Source organism: Hylobates moloch, unplaced genomic scaffold, assembly GCF_009828535.3.
Source record: "Hylobates moloch isolate HMO894 unplaced genomic scaffold, HMol_V3 SCAFFOLD_8, whole genome shotgun sequence".
Lineage (NCBI taxonomy): Eukaryota > Metazoa > Chordata > Mammalia > Primates > Hylobatidae > Hylobates > Hylobates moloch.
The window spans coordinates 6,742,507-6,764,047 of record NW_026652283.1 but is presented as its reverse complement, the minus strand read 5'-3'; the positions used below and the strand labels follow the sequence as shown (position 1 = coordinate 6,764,047).

Genomic DNA, 21,541 nt, shown 5'->3' with positions numbered 1-21,541 from the left:
ACCGGCGGGGGTTTGGGGGGGCCTGACAGGGAAGGGTAGAGCCAACCACGACGTCAGGCAAATGAAATCAGCTGGCAGGGGTGGGGGGAAGAGGACAGGGAGGGAGGGAGGTGTACGGATTCCAGAGAGACTTGGGCCCAGCCTGGAGGAGGGTTGGGGGCAGGAGTGTGGGGCCATAGAGAAGAGCGGCCCCCACCACAAGCCCTGAGAGAGGAGCGGGTGAAGGGGTGCTTCCCTGGTCAGTCTCTGCAGGCAGAGATAAGAGCATCAGGCCCCATGGCATTAGAGCAAAGCTGTGAGGATTAAGGGTTGGGGTTTGGGAGGGGTGCAAAGGAGCAGAGGCAACTACAGCTCCAGTGGCCCCCCTGGTCCCGGCCCCCATCCATGGTGATGATCTTGGCAGTCAGGGCCACTTAGCAACCAGGCCAGGAGGCGGGATATAAGGGTGATAGATGGCCCCATTGTCAGTACCTCAAACTGTGCCCCTTAGCTCAGGTGGTGGGGAAGAGGGTTTGGTGAGTACGGGAGGGTAGAGGCAGGAGCTGAGATTAGAAAGGATTGATCTGGATAATCCTTCTTCTCGACAAACCCCAACCAGCTGCCTCTGGGTCTGATCCCGTAGGGGGAGAAAGGTACAGGGGACCCAGAGAGAAGGATGGACAGGTCTGCCACTGTTGTGGGTGGGCAACGGATTTCAAGTGGAGGGGAGCCCCGCACCCTGCTCCCAGGCTGGGGTCTGGCCCCCTCCTTGCCCTCTCAAGGCTGTAAAAGCAGGAGTCAGAGAGAAAGCAGGCGGCCCTAAGTCTCAGCAAAGCTCAGAGAGGGAAGATAGGGCTTAGACTTGGCGGCCTAAGGAGCAGCTGCCAGGGGTTTGGGTCATTTGCACGAGGGGAGCAGGTGGCTGAGATTTCCCTGACAAATCACAGGCTCCAGGGGCCCCGCCTCTGCGAGGCCCAAAGACACCTGTCTCCTCCCAGGCCAGCCAGAGCCACCCCCACCTCCAGCCATCACAGAATCTGTGATACACTTGACTGGCCCCTGGCTGAGAGATCTTCACGACCTTTATTGCACAGACTGGGAGAGAGGAGCAGGGTTATACCCCCCAACCCCACCATCCTCTTCATTTAAAGCATCAGCCTCCTCCCCTGCCATTTCCGTTCAGGGGGGCACAGTGTTCCCCATCTGTCCAGGGCTGCAGGTCCGGCAGCTGGGCCCAGTCCTGGCTCCCCAGGCCTGGTGAGCTCCAGGCTAGCCTGTGCATTGTCCTCTGAGTCCAGGCCCTTGTAGGTCCCCAAGATGGTGGGGGTGCAGGGACAGAGAGCTTGCTGTTCTGCTCCTGATGTCACACAGGGGCTTCCTGTAGGTCCTGGCATCATGATGGCCTTCCACAAGTCAAGTGGCCACATCCTCAAGGAGCTGGCTCAGCCACTCACAGCTCCTCCCGAACCCGAGGTGCCTTTCCAGCCTTGTCTTGGACCCTCTGGTGCCTGTGGCTAGGGGGCTCTGGGGAAGGGTCTTTGCTGGGCATTTCTTCCTCTTCCTCTTCCTCCTCCTCCTGTGACTCCTGCAGCAGTTCTTTGGCTTCTATCCACTCCTGGGGTTGGGGAGGAGAGTGTGGCCAGTTCCCTGCACCCACCTTCCCTGGGCCAGCTCAGCCCCTGACCCTCACCTACTGTGAGCCTTCTCAGTGGCTGCTTGCCCACCCTTCATGCACCAGGAGAACCACGTCCCTTCCTACTGCACTACTTACCTGCTCCCTGTGCTCAGGTGCCCACGTGTGCCACAGTGCCAGGGCACATCGCCGTCCCCGAGTCACAGCCCACACCCCATGGGGATTCTCGACACCGGAGCTGAAGGCCACAAGGCGCCCACAGCGAGGACGCACCCGAGCCTGGGGGGATGAGGGCAGGTTCAGCTCCAGGGATTGGCTCTCTCAGAGAACTTGGCCCTCACTCCCTAGAGCAGGATGGGGACAGGGGCACAGAGAGGGTCAGCTCTCTCGCTATCACTTCCTACTCCTTAATTCAGGGACTAGCTTGGGGCAAATGAGAAATCAGCTTCAACTTGCAGAGCAAAAATGCAAGAGGAGTTGGGAACCAAAGGAAAAAGGGGTCTCCACGGAAGGCCTCCTGTTGGTTCCTGAGCCCCGGTACCCTGATTTTTCCCACTTAGCCCTTTGAACCCAGGGTTTGAAGCAATCTGGGGCTGTGCATGCAGTACCAGACTCTACGTAGAAGGGGATACAGATATTGGAGCCATTTTCACACCCCACACCCAGATGAAAAATCACTGCCCCTCTCCTCCTACCCAATCCTAGCCCCTGGTGTCTGGAAATTTCCCACCTAACATTTATTAATTGCTTATTATTACCAGGCGCTGCCTCATTCTTTTAGGTACATTACCTAAATTACTTCCTACAATGACCCTTTAAAATACGCACTATTATTATCACCCCAGTCTAGGAAACTAAACCTCAGAAAAGTTAAGAATCCGAGCCCCAGTCGAGGTGGCCCTGGTATCTGAGCGCCAGCCACTGTGCTCATCTCACTGCAAAGAGGAAGGACTACCTCAAGTTCCCCAAATCCCTAGAATAGGGCCATGGAGTCCTGGAGGCACCTGCAAGCGGAGCTTCATTCACCCTTCTTTAGGAGGTGAGACAAATACTGACGGTAGGGTTGATGGGGCCACTTAGAGACCTTGCTACGGAGGAAACAGCGGGAGGGCTGGGGAGGCGGGGAAGTGAAAGGGTTAAAAGCCCTGGCCATTTCCCTGCATTTGCCTCTGGAGCCTTCTGTTTTGAATCCTGACCCCACAGCTGGGCCCTCTGTCATACCGTCACACCCCCCCACTCCACGCACCGTGACAGTGAGGGCGTTGGGCTCCGTGAAGAACAGGTCCCCACCCTGGAAGTCATCATTGAGGTAGAGGAGTCCGCTGGGGAGGGAAAAAGGCAAGAGGCAGTGAGACCCCAACCCAGGCCCAGGTCGGCGGTGGGATGACCTTTGCCCACCTGCCTGACCACTAGAGGGGCTGCCCACCTACCTGACCGCTAGAGGGGCTGCCCACCTGTAGTCCCGATAGGTGTAGGCTGGGGGCTCCCGCCAGCACTCTCCCGTGTCGGGGTCCAGTACGCAGTTGTCCGCATGCACTGGGTGACTCAGGTCCATGCGCTGCTCTTGCTCTCCTAGGACAGAAAGGGGCCTGGGGGTACCTCTGTGCCCATCTGCCACCCTGTGGGCTCATGCCATGCACATCCACCCCGGGGCTCTTGGGGGCAGTGTCCTGGGGGCAGGGCTTGAGGTTGGAGAAGAGCAGTGGGGGGTCCCTGTCATACCTTCTATGGCGCTGCGGCACACCAGGTGGGTGAAGGACAGATGCAGGGGCCGTTCCGGGGAGAAGTAGGCCTGGGTCAAGGTCCGCACCCGCTCACTCACCTCCAGAAGCAGCTTAGCACCCTGACTGCCCACTGTCCCAGCCCGGGCCAGCTGCAGGCAGTGAAAGGCAGGGCAGAAACGGAGGAAGGCAATGGGAGGGTGGTCTCGGCCCTAGCCCCTGCCCAACTCTGCTGCTCTCCACCCGTGGGTTTGGAGTCTGTCAGCATCCAGCTCTGTCCATCAGCCCAAACTGCTCCTTCTATCTCCCCAGGACAACCACCCCGGCCCCAGCTCTCAGAACATCCCTTTTCTCCACGCTGGGTCCTATCAGGTAGTCTCGGTCCCAAGAAAGCTCCTTCACAAAAGCCCAGGCCCCGGGGCCCGGCTTCCTGCACAGCCTCTCCTCCAGGTCTGGGCATCAGACAGGCCCGGGTGCCTCCTGTGCTCACCTGTGCAGCCTTAAGCACTGTGAGCCCCTCGAAGCGTTCATGGGGGGTGTGAGGGGAGCGGCGACCACGATAGCCAGACCTGGCTCCAGCCCCAGCTGCATCCTAAATAGGAAGGAGTTTACCGTGGAGTCACTCCCCCAGCCCCTCACTGTCCGCAGTGCTGCAAGACCCTCCCTCCGGCCCTCCCGCTCTCCCTCCAGAAGAAGCTAGACGCTCCCACAGTTCTGTCATGGCCCCTCTTCCTGAGCTGCTGCTCTTTCCCGGAGAGTGCCCACCGCCACGGCTGTCCGACTGTCCCTCTCTGGTACAGGCTGGAATCCCGCTTACCAAGGGGACTGTGGACAGAACTCGGGAGAGCTTCCTACAGCAGTAAGGGGGCCTCTGAGAGGGTAGGGACAGCTGGGAAAGTGGGGCAGAGCTGGGAACTAGGCAGGAAGGGCTTGATCATTAATCCCTGATGAGCCAAGAATAGAGGAGTCTCTCTGGAAACGGGACCCTAACAGGAAGTTCCATAGTTAGGCCAGGTCCTGGCAGGAAGCTGACTGGCGGTAGGGAGACATCATCAGCGGGCTATCCCTCTCTGACCTCTTCCCACCTGACATTCTCTCAGAGAAACTGTGGACCCCATGGCTCCCCCACTCCTTGATACTGAGTCACAATTACCCAAGCCACCTACACAACCACTCTCACTACCAGGGGGTTTCCTAATATTTGGATGTCTACACTGGAATCCTTCCCTTTTCTGACACTCATTTTTTGTCTACTTTTTGAATTTGTTTAAGCACCACTATCTAGTTACCCCTGCATACAAATCTCACTTCTGAGAGACACCTAGTCACCCAAGCCATCTAACCTGGGGGTTTTTTTGTTTTTCGTTTTTTGTTTTTGAGACGGGGTCTTGCTCTGTCGCCCAGGCTGGAGTGCAGTGGCGCGATCATAGCTCACTGCAAGCTCCACCTCCCAGGCTCCAGAAGTCCTCCTACCTCAGCCTCCCAAGTAGGTGGGAACATATAGGCGCATAGGCCCAGCTAATTTTTTGTATTTTTGTAGAGATGGGGTTTTACCACGTTGCTCAGGCTGGTGTGGAACTCCTGAGCTCAAGCCATCCGCCCGCCTCAGCCTCCCAAAGTGCTGGGATCACAGGTGTGAGCCACCTCGCCAGCTAACAGTGGCACTCGTCAATTACTCCCCTTTTCCGGTCTTTTCTCCCACTGCATTCTACACACTGCCACTAGAGGGCTCTACCACTTCTACAGGTGACCCCAGACCCTGCACTTGGAGGTTCTACAGGAAGGCAAAAGTCAACCCCTCCTAAAATCCTTCAATAGCTGTCTAGCATACACAGATAAAGTCCAAACTCCTTGGGAGGCCACAGAAGACACTCACTGTCCCTGGGCCTTCATGTCTGGGCTGTCTCCCTCTTCCCCTATACTGTCTCTTGGTAACATACACCCTGATGATTCTATGTTCTTTTTTAATTAATTAATTAATCAATTTTTTTAAAAAAATTTATTTTTCGAGATGGAGTTTTGATCTTGTTGCCCGGGCTGGAGTGCAATGGTGCGATCTCGGCTCACTGCAACCTCCGCCTCCTGGGCTCAAGCGATTCTCCTGCCTCAGCCTCCCCAGTAGTTGGGATTACTGGCGCCTGCCACCATGCCCACTATTTTTTTTGTATTTTTAGTAGAGACCGGGTTTCACCATGTTGGCCAGGCTGGTCTTGAACTCCTGACCTCAAGTGATCCACCTGCCTTGACTTTCCAAAGTGCTGGGATTACAGGCATGAGCCACCACACCCAGCCAGTGATGATTCTGTGTTCTAAGAGCTTTACCATGTGCTAATTCATTTAATCCTCACAATGACACTATGACAAAAACACTATTATTATCCCCATTTTATAGATGAGCAAACTAGGCTCAGAGATGTTAAAATAAATTGCCCAAGATCACACAGGTAATGGCTATTGGAGCTGGCCCTGCTCTCACCCCTGTGCTTGACTGAAGTTCCCAGAATGCACCTTGCTCTTCTCCCTCTTAGACTGATTCCACCCCCAATCACCTGGCTAACTCATCCTTAAGACTGAGCTCAGGCCGGGCGCGGTGGCTCAGGCTTGTAATCCCAGCACTTTGGGAGGCCGAGGCGGGCAGATCACGAGGTCAGGAGATCGAGACCATGGTGAAACCCCGTCTCTACTAAAAATACAAAAAATTAGCCGGGCGTGGTGGCAGGCGCCTGCAGTCCTAGCTACTCGGAGAGGCTGAGGCAGGAATATGGCGTGAACCCGGGAGGTGGAGCTTGCAGTGAGCCGAGATTGCACCACTGCACTCTAGCCTGGGTGACAGTGCGAGACTCCGTCTCAAAAAAAAAAAAGACTGAGCTCAAACACCACCTCTCCAGCAAGCCTTCTATAACTGTGCATTTCAGCACTTCTATTTGACATACTTTTTTTTTTTTTTTTTTTTTTAGATGGAGTTTCGCTCTTGTTGCCCAGGTTGGAGTGCAATGGCACGATATCAGCTCACCACAACCTCCACCTCCCGGGTTCAGGCGCTTCTCCTGCCTCAGCCTCCCGAGTAGCTGGGATTACAGGCATGTGCCACCACGCCTGGCTAATTTTTTTATATTTTTAGTAGAGACAGGGTTTCTCCATGTTGGTCAGGCTGGTCTCGAACTCCCGGCCTCAGGTGATCCACCCGCCTCGGCCTCCCAAATTGCTGGGATTACAGGCATGAGCCACCTTACCCGGCCCAAGTACATACGTCTTTTACCAAACTTATCACCTGCTTATATTATGTAATTCCTTGTCTGTTTCCACCTCTACACTTGAGCTCCCAAAGGGCAGAGTCTATAATCATCTTCCTCTCCCTAGAACCTAGCAGTTTCTAGTGTATAGCAGCTGCTCAGTGAGTATGTTACTGAATGAGCACTAACCTAAGATAAGGGTTGAAGCTTCATAAAATGGTAGCCTCAACCTGGTGAGTATGAGTCATTCAACCCAAACTAGAAGGAGGGAAAGAAAGGCCTGCGTGTCTGCTGAGCCATCAGCCAAGCCAGTAACTAAACTCTTGGCTAACCATGCAATCCTTACCTGCACACTCATCCATTTTTATGCCTTTATGGTTTTTGTTTTGTTCTTCCTATCAATTTCTAGCAAAATTCATTTGTAAAGAACATCCACCTATGTCAGCTAAATTAAGACGAGACGGAACTTATCTGCAGCTGAGAGGCAGTGGTAAGCACAGCCCCGGTTGGATAATCAGGACAGGCAGAATGAAGGGGGCAGGCCAACAGCAAGGGAACAGGTGATTGTATCCAAGAGTCTTCAACGAGCTGATGAACTTGCAGGTCTTCCTACCTTAGCCAGCTGCAGCAGCACCCCACACTCGGCTGGGGTGAGCAGCCCATCCAACACTGCCCGCTCTGACCCATTCAGCTGCCTGGAATCCTGGGTCAAGGTCACACCCTCCAGGAGAAGGACATCTGCCAGGGAAAAGACAGAGTAGAGGTGGCTGAGCATCCCCTAAGGGCGGGCAGAGCAGTAGCTGGCAGCCCCCAGACCCTCCAGGCTCCTGCCTTCTCCCTCCCAGGAACTCACCCTTCCAGTAGGTCAAGGGGTTTGGCTTCGAGGGCTCATGGTCCCAAGGCCTCTTCTCTTGATCCTCTCTCAGGGGTGAGAGATGTGCTCAGTGGGTGCACAGGACAGTCCAGACCCAGCCTCCCAGCTCGGGCCAAGCCCCTCCCACCACAGGGCATCTCCTACCTGAGCTTTTCTCTAAGTGCCTCAGGGATGAGAGCTGCAGGGGTCCAGGGGTCCTGCGACAGTCCAGAAAAGCATCATTACCTATGAAGGTCAGCCCCTGGAATCCCTGACATTAGAGCTGAAATATCTCATTAAGGTCCCCCTGTTTCCAGAGAGGAAGACGGAGGTAGGAAAAGCCCGGGACTCAATGTCAGGAGCCCTGGGCAGTGGACCAAACTGTAACAACAAGTACAACTATAACTCATATAGCACTTACTATCTGCTAGGGGCTATTCTAAGAGCTTTATTCATGGAAATGGAATTTATCCTTTAAAGTTCACAACAGTCTCATGAAACAGACAATATTAAAGTGCTCATTTTGTAATTGAGAGCCCTGAGACACAGAGAGGTAAAGTAACATGCTCAAGATCACACAACTAGAAGTGACATAGTTGTTTTTTGTTGTTGTTGTTGTTTTTTTGAGACGGAGTCTCACACTGTGAGTGCAATGGTGCAATCTCAGCTCACTGCAACCTCCGCCTCCCGGGTTCAAGCGATCTCCTGCCTCAGCCTCCCAAGTAGCTGGGATTATAGGTGCCTGCCACCATGCCCAGCTAATTTTTTGTATTTTTAGTAGAGACAGGGTTTCACTATGTTGGCCAGGCTGGTCTTGAACTCCTGATCTGGTGATCCACCTGCCTCAGCCTCCCAAAGCAGCATTAGGTTTTAAACCAGCTTCAGGCCAGGCGCGGTGGCTCACGCCTGTAATCCCGGCACTTTGGGGGGCCGAGGCAGGTGGATCACCTGAAGTCAGGAGTTCAAGACCAGCCTGGCCAACATGGTGAAACCCCATCTCTACTAAAAATACAAAAATTAGTCAGGCAGGGTGGCAGGCACCTGTAATCCCAGGTACTCAGGAGGCTGAGGCAGGAGAATCGCTTGAACTTGGGAGGTGGAGGTTGCAGTGAGCCAAGATCACACCATTGCCCTCCAGCCTGGGTGACAGAGTGAGACTCTGTCTCTAAAAATAAAAATAAAAAAAACTAGCTTCAGAGTAACGACCATTTAGCCAGTGGTTCTCAAGCAGGACACGTCTGCCCCCCAGGGGTCATTAGGCAAAGTGTGGAAACATTATTGATTGCCATGACTCAGGGGCTGTCAATGTGCTATTGATCTCTACTGGGTAGAGACCAGGGAAGCTGCTGAACACTCTCCAAGGCATAGGACAGGCCCTGCCCTCTGCCCCTACAAAGAATTATCCAAAATGTCAGATCCAAAATATGAGTAGCGCCAGGAAGACTGAGAATGCCTGCTTTATGCCCTAGTCCTAGCCATAGATAACCTCTGCCCCGCAGTTTCCTCTCATAACTACAAGAAGAGAAATAAAAGCAGCAGTAACAGAGCTTTCTGTATTTTGTTATCAAATGATGTGGTTTCAACAGCCCTGTGAAATAGATGTGATTATTCCAACTTACAGGTAAGGAAATTGAGGCAGAGGCAAGTTGAAGTTCAGAGATGTTTGGGGCAGAGGAGGATTGACACTTAGGCCTGTGTGACCCCAAAGCCGCGCTAACTACAGGCACACTGTCTCCGTCCCTGTAAAACTGGGATGGCAGACTCTTCTCCAAGCCTCATGGTGGAAAAATGGAAAACTGTTGCAAACCAAAGTGCCATCCCTCCTGGGAGTGCGGAGGGGTGAGATGGGATAGAAGTGGAGTGACTCACAGGATCCTTGAAGCTGGTCCCCAGGTGCTCCATGGCATAGTAGAGCTGCCTCTTCTCCCCCAGGGATCGGAGGATGAAGCGCTGGATGTCCTGAGGGTGAGATGATGAGCAGTGAAGCGGGGCTGGAGGAGGGCAGGGAAGCCCGGGCTCTAGGGCACTGCCTGGGTGCTCCATGCTCCTTGAACCTGGCACCATGCCCCCTGGTTCCTCTGTTCAACGTTCCCCCTCAGCAGCTTCAGAGCATCTGGACTTAAACTGGAAAGGGTGTAGGGGGTGGGAGTGTGTGTGAGTGTGTGGATGTGTGTGTGCATGAGTTCGGGGGCTGGTGGCAGGCAGGAGTGAAGTAAAGGCAAGAGAGCTGGGGCTGAGGGCTGGAATCAGAACTCCAGGCTGCCGTGGGGAGCAGGGAGTGGAGACGGAAGTCGGATGCTGGACTTGGAGTCCTTTGGGTGACTAGAGTGCTTGGGTAAGAGGCCAGCGGGGGGTGGGGGTCCAGGTTACTTCTCAGGTCTATTCGTTTGATTTGGGGCTACCTCCCAGGTAAGTGTGGAGGGGGGTTACCTCTCTGGGTCCGAGGCCAGGTCTTGGCTCTCCCAGCTGGGCCTGGTACTGGTTCAGAGCTCTCTTGGCAGCCTCATCCTCTGGGTAGAAGAGCAGGACGCTCAGGACATTTTCTATAGCCTGGGACAGATTGCCCACTGGAGAGGGAGCGACAAGGTCAGGGGTCGGGGGATGAAGACTTAGAGCACATTGATCCTTGGGGCAGAGGCAGTGCTGGAGAAGGTGGTCTCCAGAGGCCAGCCAGCCAACTCCAAGAGTCCCCTCCCACTGGCAGACAAGTTCAGCTGCCAGTTCTTTCAAACACTGGTGCAAACATACCTTAGCTGGAGAGTTCAGAGAAGAGCAAGAGGGATGAAAATAAAGGAAGGTGAGAAGCAGCAAGGCAGAAGGAAGCCCATCTCCTGAGCTTGTCACAGGCGCCAAAGGAGGGCAAATTAGAGTCCTTGTGAAGTGATGGTTCCCATGCAGCCCTGACAGTGAAACTACAAATCCAGAGACAGATGGGAGGGATAGAGAGATGGAGCTCAGGATAGCAGCAGAGGCAAATCTTCACTCCCCGTTTCCACCCTTCCCCAACTGACCCTGAGCATGGGCCTCATGTAGCCGCCTCAGCTGGTTGGGAAGGAAGTCTGGGACAGGGAAGCTGCGACCAGGGCGTGTGCCTGTTTCCCCCACACAGCGTTGCCGGCATTGCAGGACCTGAATCCAGTGTCCTGCAGAGGAAACCCATAAGCCATTCAGCTTGTTCATGCCCCTCCCTGGGCACCGACCCCCCACCGACACGGGACCCTTACCTGCAATGGCCTCATAGAGGCCCCCCTGGCTCCCAGCCCCACCCTCCTCCTCTTCAGCCCACTGCTGCTCCTCAGGCCCCTCGCAGTCAGCACGGCAGCTCTCCGTCTGGGCCAGGCTCCCCTGCAGAGCCTCCTCTAGCCTGGGCAGTGCCAGTCCTGCCTCCTGGCGCCCCAGTAGCTCCAGGCCAGTGTCATAGGCTGCCTGTTGGGGAAGGCAGCAGTCAGTCACCTGAGATCCAGGGGTTGCCAAACTGGGAGGTAGGGAGGAGAGGGGTGTTGGTCTCATTTGGGGCAAGGACTCCATGTCCCTCTTCGCCGTGGAGAAGAAGAAGGGTGGGCCTCAGAGTCATAATGTTGGAACATGAGATTTCAGTGATCATCCAGGAAGGAAATGAAGTCCTAGAGAGGGACTCCCAGCCAGGGTCGCTGAGGATCATTACCCCATCTCTTTATGCTCAAGCAGCACAACGCGCAGTTTAGTGAGGCCTGTGCATCCAGCCAGGAAAAGGCTGGGGGCAAGACAGGGGTGGTGCTGGGGGTCTCACCCAGTGTGGGGGTGTCTCCAGGTCCCGGAAGCTCTGGGGCTGAACTCCCGACATTCGTCTGTACTTAGCCATGTCCTCTCGCATCTGCAGGTGCATGGGGTTTGCTACAAAGAAGGTGTGTGCTGCCGCAGCTGCCAGATCCAGCTTCTTCAACTGAGGAGGCGGAGGGAGGAGGGCATCAGAGCCCTGGGACGGGGGGCAGACCTCTGACCCCTGGCCAGCCTGCCCACCCTACCCCAGACACACACTCTGGGTGCCCAAGAGCCTCATGGAAGACTGGCCAATCAGAACCGCCCACCGCCCAAACTGCAGACCCCCTGGAGGCCAGAACGTTGGGACTCTCAGAAGGCTGGCACCGAAGGAAAGGGGGTCTAAAGATGTCGGAGTTGGGTGGGACATGGGCCTCAGGACTTCAGGACCTCAATTTGGGAGACCAGGTGGAAGCGATGGCTTAAGTGAGGTGGGGAAGTGGGGGAGACCTCAGCGACCAGCAAAACCCGCAGGTCTCTAGGACCCTGAGCTGAGGTGAGTACAACCAGCGGCGCCCCGCTTCCCCAGCCACGTAGGCAACTGCTGCGGTACCGGCGGCTGCGGCGTGCTGTCCCCTCCCCGCCCGCAGAGGTCTGGCCTCGGAGGCCCCCAACCTTGCCTCCGTCTGCTCCTTCCTTTCCGAAGCAACCTCCTGCCCCAAGCGAAGGTTCACACTCACCACCACCCCCGACACACACACACCCACGCACACTTCCAGTCCGAGAGCCGGTTTCGCCCCCACCGCCTCCGCTTCATTCCTAGGAAGAGGCGGCCCTGTCCCTCCATCTTCGATCTGCTCCCGTCCCGCCTCACGACCTCCCCGCCCCATTCCCACTCTGCTCGCACTCCCCCTCGGCTGCTCCTCTGCGATCTCAACAGGTCCTCGCGGTCGCTTAGCCAGCTCCTACGCAGAGGCCCGCGGACGCTCCCCAGCCCCGGGCAACAGCATTCCGCCTACTCCTGGGCAACGCAAAGTAGGACAGCGTCGTGGTGAGGGCTGGGACCCTCGGAGCTGCCCGGCCCGCTCCCCACCTGGTAATAGGCCCTCTGCAGGTAGTTGTAGGGCTCCCGACGGCGGAAGGCGTCCCGGAGCGCGCTCCCCACGCGAAGCCGCGCCGCGCCCCCGGGGCCCAGCCTCCGTGCTGCGCACTGGGTCAGGCAGTCTGCGCGGCGGAGCACAGCACGGAGCAGCTGTCGCTCCCAGGACCCCTGCGTGGGTCCCGGCCCGGAGTCGGGCTCCGGGGCCCCGAGAAGCACGGCGGGCAGCGCGGCGCCCGGATCGGCCGCGCAGCTCGCCCCGCAATCCAGCCGCACCCGGCCCAGCGCCGCCTGGCTCCGCAGCGCCTCCCGCAGCAGCGCCACGGCCGGCGCCCAAGCCCCGGCCGCGTAGGCGCGCAGCCCGTCAGCGTAGAGCAAGTCGGGGGCCTGCGGGGGCGCCCCCGGGGACAGCTGGGTCAGGCCAGGGGGCTCAGGGGACCCCGGGGGAGGCAGCAGCAGCAGTAGCAGCAGCGGCCGGAGGAGCCGGAGCATGGTGTCGGAGCCGCCGGCCGCCGAGGGGAAATGCGGGAGCCGAGAAGGAGGGAGAGGAAAGGGGGGAAGGGGGAGGGAGGGGAAGGAAGGAGAGATGGAGAGGCGGAGGGAGAGGGAGAAATAATGAGGGAGGCCGAGAGAGAAAGAGAGAGATGGGGTGAGACCCGATGGTGGGAGAGGCCCGATGGTGGGAGAGGCCCATGTGAAAGATGGAGAGAGAAGAGTGCTGAGTGGACAAAGCTGGTCTAGTGTGGAATAAGAGGGAGAAACTGGGAGGAGGAGGGCAAAAGGCGGGAACTGGAGCAGGCCTGGCATCCATGGAGGAGCAGGGGTGACTTCAGCCCCTGAGGTCTGGAGGTAACTACTGGGGCTGTGTTCCCTCCACACACGCTTCTGGGTCCAGAAAAAGGAGTGTGGACGCCGACCCCCCCCCACACACACTCATCCACCCCTGCGCTGCTTTGAAGAAAGAGCTTTAAAATGCAGCAAGGAGGAGGTGTCTAGGCCCGGGACACTATGTCAGCCCCAAACCCTTTCCTGCCCATAAAGTGAGCCCCTGGATGGATTTGGGGTTAGAAGGAGAGTTGGACACTAGGGCTGGAGCCACGCTCTAAAACCACCTCAACAAATCTGAACAGAGATCCTTCACACCCCAAACCAGCAAAGACATGTGTATCCTCAAGCCTCGCCCCCAGCAGGATATGTCCTCCCAGCCTTCCCTGTGCGAGGCTGCCTGGTGGAGCATGTGATCATTTCTCCATGTGTCCTTCTGTGCCTCTGTCTGCTGCCCCTGCTCTGTCGTGTCCTCTGTGAGCCATTCCACCCTCCAAGCCGCTTTCCACCGCAGTACATTGGACACTGAGGTTCCCATGGCAACACTTCAGACTTTAATACATATTGCTAGGGGTGATGAAAGGTGAGTAGGGCATCTGGTCACTTGGATGGGAGAGAGCAGGGCCTTCTGAGCCCCAAATCTAGCGCCCGTCTCCCCAGAGTCTGGAGGCAGCTGCCCTACTCTCAGCCAGAATGAGGTGTTACTCACTCAGGCTTCCTCTTCTGAGTTCAGCAGGCCTGCTTGGCCTCACAGGGTCAGCTGGGGAAAGATGGGGTTGCCTGGGCCCCAGGATCCTCCCCAAGCCCTTGCACTTTCTTCACCCCCCGTCAGGGAGCAGCGTCTCCCTGCACTTAGTCCCAAAGGAAGTCCAACGGCTCTGCTCTCTGGGGACCCAAGGGAGAGTCGGCGGGGTGAGAGGCCCAGTGTCCGGGGCCGACGAGGAGAGTGCCCTGGTGAGGCAGTCGGAGAAGGCAGAGGTGTCTCATCGATGAAGGTGGTGATCTCCTCCCGGAAGAAGCCAGGACCCCGTGGGGGTCCCCCACCTGACCCCAGAACCCCACTCTCCAAGAATTGGCGAAGGCTGGTCAGCCCCCCACCTTCAGCCTCCTCCTCGTCCTCCTCATCCTCCAACCTGTGTCTTTGTCCCAGGTACTCAGGAGGACCCCCGAGGGCCCGGCTCTGGGCTGGGAGGACCCGGATGTCATCAGAGGATGACCACTTGTGCAGGAAGGAGCCTGGTTCCCGAGGGGTAGAGAAGATGTTTGTCTCATCATGGGACAGACGCCGGGATAGGGGGACCTGGGAAGAGGAGCGGGTAAGACCTGAAGGTGCTGCAGGGACAGAGGCAGACGCAGGAACCAAGTGGGAACTCCGGAAGATGGTGCCACCTTCTTAACCTTCTTCAAAACGTTTGCTCCGGTGGGCAAACCTGGCCCCACGAGGTCTGAAGGGATGCCTCTCTTGCTATAGCTTTCTTTCACCCAGCTCTATGGTGCCCTGAAAGCCAGGGCTAGGGAAGCGGGGATTGGGGTGCATAACAGACACTGGAGAAAAGTGATTAGGGGCACCAAGGGTAGGAGGTGTATCCCCCAGTTCCATACCTGTAAGTAGTGGACTCTCTCAAGAGGAGGGAAGAGCATGTGCCTTCCAGGCAGCAGCTTCACCTGGGCAGGGTCCCGGCTCCCTGGTCCTGTGGCTCCATTAGCATCAAAGCGAACTTTGCAAACTCGGCCCTCTGCATAGTCGTCACAGCCCCCATCTAGGAGAGAAAATGGGCGGAGTGGTTACAGGTAGGGAATGCCTACCCCGGCCTCCCGCCACTGCCTTTATAAGCTCCCAGAGACCCCTTTAGTTCCCATTAGCGTGTATGTTCCAAGAGGACAGTGAGAGTGGCTAGCATTTGCTGCGTTCAGTGCTAAATCCTGAGTGGAGTGCTTCATACATATAGATGAAGTTATTGAAACAATTACCTGCACTCCCCCAAGAGCCGTCCCTATAGCTGGGGGGCCTCTCTCGGGAAGCTCAGGTTCCCCATAGTGCCAGAGCTGGGCAGTGTGGGCTTCTGGAGGGGAGCCTAGGCCCAGTGAAGGGAGCCCTGAGTGCTGCAGGAAGCAGTGAGTGGACAGCAGGGTGCCTGCTTAGGGAAAGGGGAGCCCAGGGTGGTGCAGGTTCTGTCCAGTAGGGGGCACTCCAGGGCAGCCCATCCTCTGGCTGAGAAGGCGCGGCAGAAAAGGGAATAGATAGATGTCCAGGAAAGCCAAAGCCCAGCCCCTCCTCTGACCGTCATCTCCATCCTCCTCAGACATGATGGCCACGCATTGCTCCCACACTGTGCGCACGTCGGCGCGGTAGCGCTCGCAGGACCAGATGAAGGAGGGCAGCAGCAGCGTCTGTGCCATGGAGCACCACAGCACAGCCAGCACCATCCAGGGGGGCGCCGAGTCCGACTTGAGGGAGAAGAAGCTCACCACCTGGGGAAGGGTGGGAGCGGGCTGGGTCAGGGCCAGAGCTGAGGAGCCCACCTGAACCCCATATCCTAGTGCAGCTGGTGGGCAAGACATCAGAAAGTAATGCCTGATCCCTGTGCTCCAACAGAGGTGAAGCCGGAGGTGGAGATGGAGTGAACAGAGGGAAGGGATTGACTCAGAGGAAGGTCAGGGAGAGTGCTGGAGACAAAGACCTGCGGTCAGGAGGGAGAGGAACAGAGGTGGACCAGGAAGCGTAGAGACAGAGGGGAACCCAGGAACAGTGACTAGATGGGGTGGTGGGGTGAGCCCTGTGGAGTTTCCACCCAAGAGTGCTCAGAGACCATGTGGCATCCAGAGGGAAGGAGGGAATGGAGAGTGGAGCCCAGCGGCTGGATGAGAGGTCTGCGGCGGAACCGTGGAGCTGCAGGATGGATGACGGAGCTGGAGGACGGGTAGTGGAACTGAAGGACGGTGATGGAGCTGAGGAGTGGGAACTGAAGCAGATGCTGGAGCTGGGGTAGACAGGGTGGTGGGAACTAAAAGACAGATGATCAAGATGGGGGCCACAAATGGAGTGGGGGATGGACAGAGGAGAGGGAGATGGATGATGGAACTGGAGGAGAGATGACAGAGCTGCTGTATGGCTGATGAAGTTGGAGGTCAGGTGATGATGCTGGGGCCTGGATATTGGGGAGAACAGGTGGGGAGGACCCCGATCTCACCAAGATGGGCACCCCTGTGAGTGAGTCATAGAGAAAGACGATGGCGCTGACCAAGTTGGTGACCTGCAGGGATGTCTTGGCAGACTCCGAGCCATCCAGCGAGGACCGCCGCTTCCCTCGGGCATCCTCCACCACAATGGCTGGCACCTCAAAAGCTGGCCGGGTACCCAAGCCCCCTGGCCCACCCACTTTGGTCCCCCCACCACCCCCCACTCTCCGGGCCTGCCGAGCCCTCCTGGGCCGGGCCCACAGTGTCTGGTAGAAAGTGATGGCCACACAGACCAGCCCCATGACAATTCCCCCAAGTAGCAAGAGGCTGAAGCAAACGCCAAAGCCGAGGCCGATCTTGGAGACTATGAACTGGCAGCCGCGGGCATAGTAGCGCTCGCCATTGTTGTGCCAGCCAATGGAGGGCAGTGTGGAGAGGATGAAGCTGACCATCCAGATGCCCATGACGGCATGCAGTGCCTGCTTCTTGGCGTTGCTGAGGCGGTAGTTGACGGGCCAGCGCACCATCCACATGCGATGGTAGGAGAGTGAGGCGACCGTGAAGCAGGTGGCCAGGGCCAGGGTGTAGTAGGTGGACACGAAGACCTTGCAGATACTCTCGTTCCAGTCATAGTCGGAGGAAGCCTGACGCCGCAGCTGCACCACAGCAAAGGTGGTGAGGGGCACAGCTGCCATGAGTATGTGTGTGCCCGCTAGGAAGCAGAGCAGCAGCTCCAGTGGCTTGTGCTTCTGCTGCTTGGCCGAGATGCTGAGGATGATCCAGGCATTGGCCAGCAGCGCCAGGAGCCCGCAGGCCAGCCAGGACAATGCATTGGAGCGCAGGGAGGCCTCCTCTGCCCCCGCCCCACCCCGAGCCATCCTATCCTCAGCCCCCCACCCCCTTGAGCTCCGTGGGGGTGGGGGCTAGGTCTCACCCAGGAGCCCCACTCACAAATACGCCCATGATCCCCACAGTCCTTGCCCTGTCGGCAGGCAGGCCGCCCCCAGGCTCACCCCAGTGCTCAGCATTGCATGATCGACCCAGCTGAGGGCAGATGTAGAGGGCAGGGGAGGAGACTGGGGGTCAGCAGAGGCAATCCTCAGCTTTCATACTGGGCGGGGCCTTCCTTAAGCATCCCTGCAATTGACGGGGCAGGCAAGCTGGCTACTTTCCCAACTATGAGGCTGGCTAGGGGGTTCTGGTCCCCATGCTGGGACTTCCAGGTCTCTTTTTTCTCTGGTTCTTGACCAGTCAGGAATCTTCTGGATGCCCCAGGGATTTGGGGGTGGGGCTCAGCCCCCTGGACAGGCTGCAAGGGAAAGATGAGATGTGGGAGGGAGAGGGCAAAGGTAGGGCCTGGGCTGGTCTCCAACCAGCCTCCTGTGCCCCCTTTCTTGAAACTATAGGCATGACTGATGACTAGGGCCCTGAGGGTCATTCAGAACATTCCTTTACCTTAAATCTGACAGCTAAACACCCCACACAGATGAGAGCCGCACTCTTCCAGACCTCTAGGGAAGAAGGTGTTCATTCCCACCTCCCTGTCTCCTTTAGCCCTTTCTCCTCCCGCTGGAACCCCCAGGTTCCTTCTTAGAACATCCCCTGCTCAGCACTATTCCACCCCTATTTTCAAGTCCCTAAATGTCTCTTCAGAACTACTGATGGGAGACACATGACTGGTTTCCTCTTGAGGGTTCACAGTGAACTGGGATACGGCATTACAGCCTTCCTCCCCTACCTGCCGGTCTCCTGGATGTGGGGGTCTTGGTGCTTAGCCCCTACTTCCCCAAACCTGGGTGATCACCCTCCAGCTACCCAGATCTGGGAAAATGGGAGAAAGGAGTCTGGGACCGAAGGGGGTGCTAGGGAACCTGAAGGCGGGGAAACCGCTGACATCAGAAGCATCCAGAAATGGAAAGAGGGGGAACTAGGGAGAAGGAGGAGAGTTTGAGCAGAAGAGAAAGAGGGGGCAAAGTGGTAGTATCTGAAAATAGCAGGAAAAGCTCAAACCCCCTGGAGAGGAGGCTTTGGAGGGAGGAGGGACTGGAGGAGGGAGGGAGGGAGCGAGCAGGGAATAGGAGGCTGAGAAGAAAAGCCAAATGTTCAATAAGGTGCTGACTCCCCTCGGGAGACCTTGACTCTTCCTCCCTGGCCCAGAGCCTCAGTTTCCCTCTCATGGGAGGAAGGATGGTCCCAGTTTTAGTGCGTGATGCTGAGCTTCAGTGAGCCCTGGGAAGGGGGGTAAGGGAATCGGGTGAAACCCTGAACAGAGTGGGGCTGTAAGGAAGCACATGATGGCTTTAGGGTAAGTGGGGTAAAAATGGGGCACAGCAGTGAAAGGGTCTGTTTCCCATGGAAGCAGCTCAGACCCTTGCTTTCCCCAAGAGGTCTTGGTCCACCCCCACCCTTGGCTTCCCTCCGGAGCCCAGTACACCCTAGTTGCCATGGCAATGGCCAGCCAGAGGGAGGTGGAGGGACTTGGCCAAGAGCAGCCCCCAGTGTCCTCTCCTACAGCCCTGGACCCCTTCCCACCCACCTCCACCCAGGCCCAGCTGGTGGGCTCAGGACGAAAGAGATAGGGAATCAGAGAGGGAAGGAGGCAGGAAAGATGTGAAGGACAGAGAGAGGGAGGTGAAGGACAGGGAGAGATCAGAGGAAGGTGGGAAGAGGGATCTGGGAGGTTCCCTGGCCAACGGGGTCCCTCGCCCGTTGGGGTGAAGGGGTAAGGTCAGGGGGCTCCTCCCTCCTGTCCCCCTCCAGGTTCTCCAGGGCAGAAACAGCAGGTGGCTGGGGAGGAGGGGCCGGCCTAGGGGAGAGGAGGCAGCTTGGGGGGAAAAGGGAGGCAACACGGGGGGACAGGGCAGGGGTCGTCTTACCTCTGACTGCGCCCAGCACTGCCATGGAGACCGCACTCCCGACGCGGCTCTCTCGGGCTCCCGCTGCCTGCCGGCTCCAGCTCGCCCGCCCTCCTCCCTCCTTCCCTCTCTCCCTCCCTCCCTTCCCCCGGGCCTCCCTCCTCCCCCTCAGTCCCGGCCTCCCAGGCTCAGCCAGAGGCTCACTCGGTCTCTGCCCCTCTCACTCTCCAGGACCCTCTCTCCCTGGGTCATCCTGCCAGTGAGCTCAGGCTAGAGGGACTGCAGGACAGCTTTGTGGGGGGTGGGGGGGGGGGCAGGAAACGAGTGTTGGGTGGGGAACTGGACGGTGGTGACTCGGGGAGGAGGGGCAAGGAAGGCGCTGAGAGGGAGGGCGGTGAGGAGGATGGCTGGGAACCGGCTTCATTGGTGAAATGGTTCATGTCCTACCCCCACCCCTTCCCGTTTTTCAACACGAACACAAGCTCCAAGAGGCAGCTGGTGTTGTTGGGGACTGAGGAGCTAGCTGTTCGGGGAGGAGGAAGCGTGTGTCACTGTGTGTATCTGTGTGAAGGCTGGGCCTTGGGTTTGGGAGTGAGGGGGCTTGTGGTGCAAACTGGGGCTGCTTGTGGAGTTGGGGGTGGGTGTGCACAAGCTAAAAGGATGTGGGCGCATGCATGCACACAGACACACACACTCTGCTTCCTCCTCCTGGAACACAAACACACATGTTGGGGATACAATTTGCACACACATGTTACAGTTTCTCATAGTCCTTTTTCTGTGCCACACACATACACCAGGAGAGCTCACACAACCCTGAGTCTCTCCCCCACGATATATCACACACGTGTAATTACAGAGTCTCAGCCTCACACACACACAGGCCCACACAGAGCCCTGTGGGCTGTGGAGGTGGATAGCCAGCCTCCACAGAATTTTTCCCTCTCCAGGGAAACTTCATCTCCTTCCTGGGGCATGCCCAGCAACCTCTCCTCTGGGTCCGACCCCAAAGACCAGAAGATTCCTGGTCCCCAGAGAAGGGGTCTCTCTCTCTCTCTCTCTCTCTCTCTCACACACACACACACACACACACACACACACACACACACACAGCATCTTCTTCATAGTAAGTTTATTGTATTTTTCTTTCAGCTCAGGGGAGCAGGGGTGGAGAGTGGGCACAAATGCAAAGTAAGCAAATGGGGAGCCCCAGCAGCAATAGGGTGGTCTTCCTGGAAGAGGCAGCCTTTAAAGACAGGAGGAGAAGGAAATAGGGAAAAGGAGTTGGGACTGAGGGAAGTGGTGAGGAAGGGTAGGAAGAGAGGGGATCCTGAGAGAAGTGGATCAAGAAGACGATTTGTAACCCTGATTTCCCTGTGTCCTGAAAGGTCTGGAGGAGGGTAAGGGAGGGTGTGGGGCAGGCGCAGAGCCTGGCACAATCACCTTTGAGGTCCCTTAGAGGATTCCCTCTCAGGCTAGCTACCCCCTCTCCCAGCAAAGCTCGCTTCCAGGAGGTTCTGCACGGGGTCAGTGGCTGGTCACTGGGCGTTCTCTCCTACAGTGCCTGTGCTCCCAGCCTGCACTCTGGTTAGAAAAGCCAAAGGCTTTGTCCTCTGGTAACAGATTCTGCCACCAGCGGGGGATGGACGAGGGATTTTAGACAGGGAGGCCTTCATCCCTGCTCATAAATTCTCTGAGATGGGCCCTTCCCTTGGGTGCTGTGCTCCTGTGAACCCAAAAGTACACACTGAGTACCCACCACTAGCCACTGGTGAGAGCCGTGTGGTATTTGTCCCTGCATTCAAGAGGCAGCAGTGGAACTTGGGACAAGGGACCTGGGTTAGTCCCGACTCCAGCACTTGCTAGCTGTATGACCTTTGGTAATGAATCATCTAGCCTCTCTGAGCTCTGGTTCTGGTCTGTAAACTGGAGATGATCATCTTAGTTCTGTCACTGCCAGCCTTGTAGGATTTTTGTAAGTCTCAAATAGACAGAGGATGTGAAACAACCCTTATGGCCGTGTACATGGGGCTGTGTCCAGAGGGGCTGTTTGTGCAAGGTCAGGACGTGAGTCTGTGGCCCCACCCACATAGGGTGAGAAGCGGGCAGCATGGGGCAGGAGATACTGGCTGCCAGAAACCTCTGGATCTGCATCCATCCTTGACTGGCTTGGCTGTGTGATTTTGTGCAAGTTCCTGCCCTCTTGGTCCCAGGGTCCTGTCTTGTAAAAGAACAGTCCCATGCTCCGTGCTTCCAGACACCCAGCCTCACCCTCCATGCCAGCCAGGGCTGGCCCTGGACACTCCCCTGGGATCCAGATGAGCAGTGGGGAGAGGGTCAGAGAGAAAGAATGAGAGAAGGGCTAGGGCTTGAAGGAAAAAGGAAACAGTGGGGAGAATGCTGTGATTAAGGCTCTGGAAAATAG

At 57.2% G+C, this 21,541-nt stretch overlaps 2 protein-coding genes across 2 annotated transcripts; both read right to left on the bottom strand.

Moving 5' to 3' along the window:
• Nucleotides 1–1,043: 1,043 nt before the first annotated feature.
• Nucleotides 1,044–12,913, bottom strand: P3H3 (prolyl 3-hydroxylase 3). The gene is made up of 15 exons (XM_032159464.2): nucleotides 12,251–12,913; nucleotides 11,189–11,341; nucleotides 10,644–10,845; nucleotides 10,431–10,562; nucleotides 9,850–9,986; nucleotides 9,289–9,378; nucleotides 7,585–7,637; nucleotides 7,420–7,487; nucleotides 7,180–7,304; nucleotides 3,824–3,925; nucleotides 3,335–3,485; nucleotides 3,067–3,184; nucleotides 2,859–2,934; nucleotides 1,751–1,891; nucleotides 1,044–1,594 (listed from the first exon to the last, which is right to left on the bottom strand). Exons 1-15 carry the CDS (start codon nucleotides 12,746–12,748, stop codon nucleotides 1,430–1,432), a joined length of 2,211 nt encoding a protein of 736 aa, XP_032015355.1. The 5' UTR covers nucleotides 12,749–12,913; the 3' UTR covers nucleotides 1,044–1,429.
• A 699-nt stretch (nucleotides 12,914–13,612) lies between these two features.
• GPR162 (G protein-coupled receptor 162) lies at nucleotides 13,613–19,449 on the bottom strand. Its single transcript, XM_032159458.2, has 5 exons — nucleotides 19,138–19,449; nucleotides 16,273–17,570; nucleotides 15,364–15,553; nucleotides 14,684–14,841; nucleotides 13,613–14,381 (listed from the first exon to the last, which is right to left on the bottom strand). The coding sequence occupies exons 2-5, from the start codon at nucleotides 17,137–17,139 to the stop codon at nucleotides 13,830–13,832; spliced, it is 1,767 nt and encodes a 588-aa protein (XP_032015349.1). The 5' UTR covers nucleotides 17,140–17,570; nucleotides 19,138–19,449; the 3' UTR covers nucleotides 13,613–13,829.
• Between the last annotated feature and the right edge of the window lie 2,092 nt (nucleotides 19,450–21,541).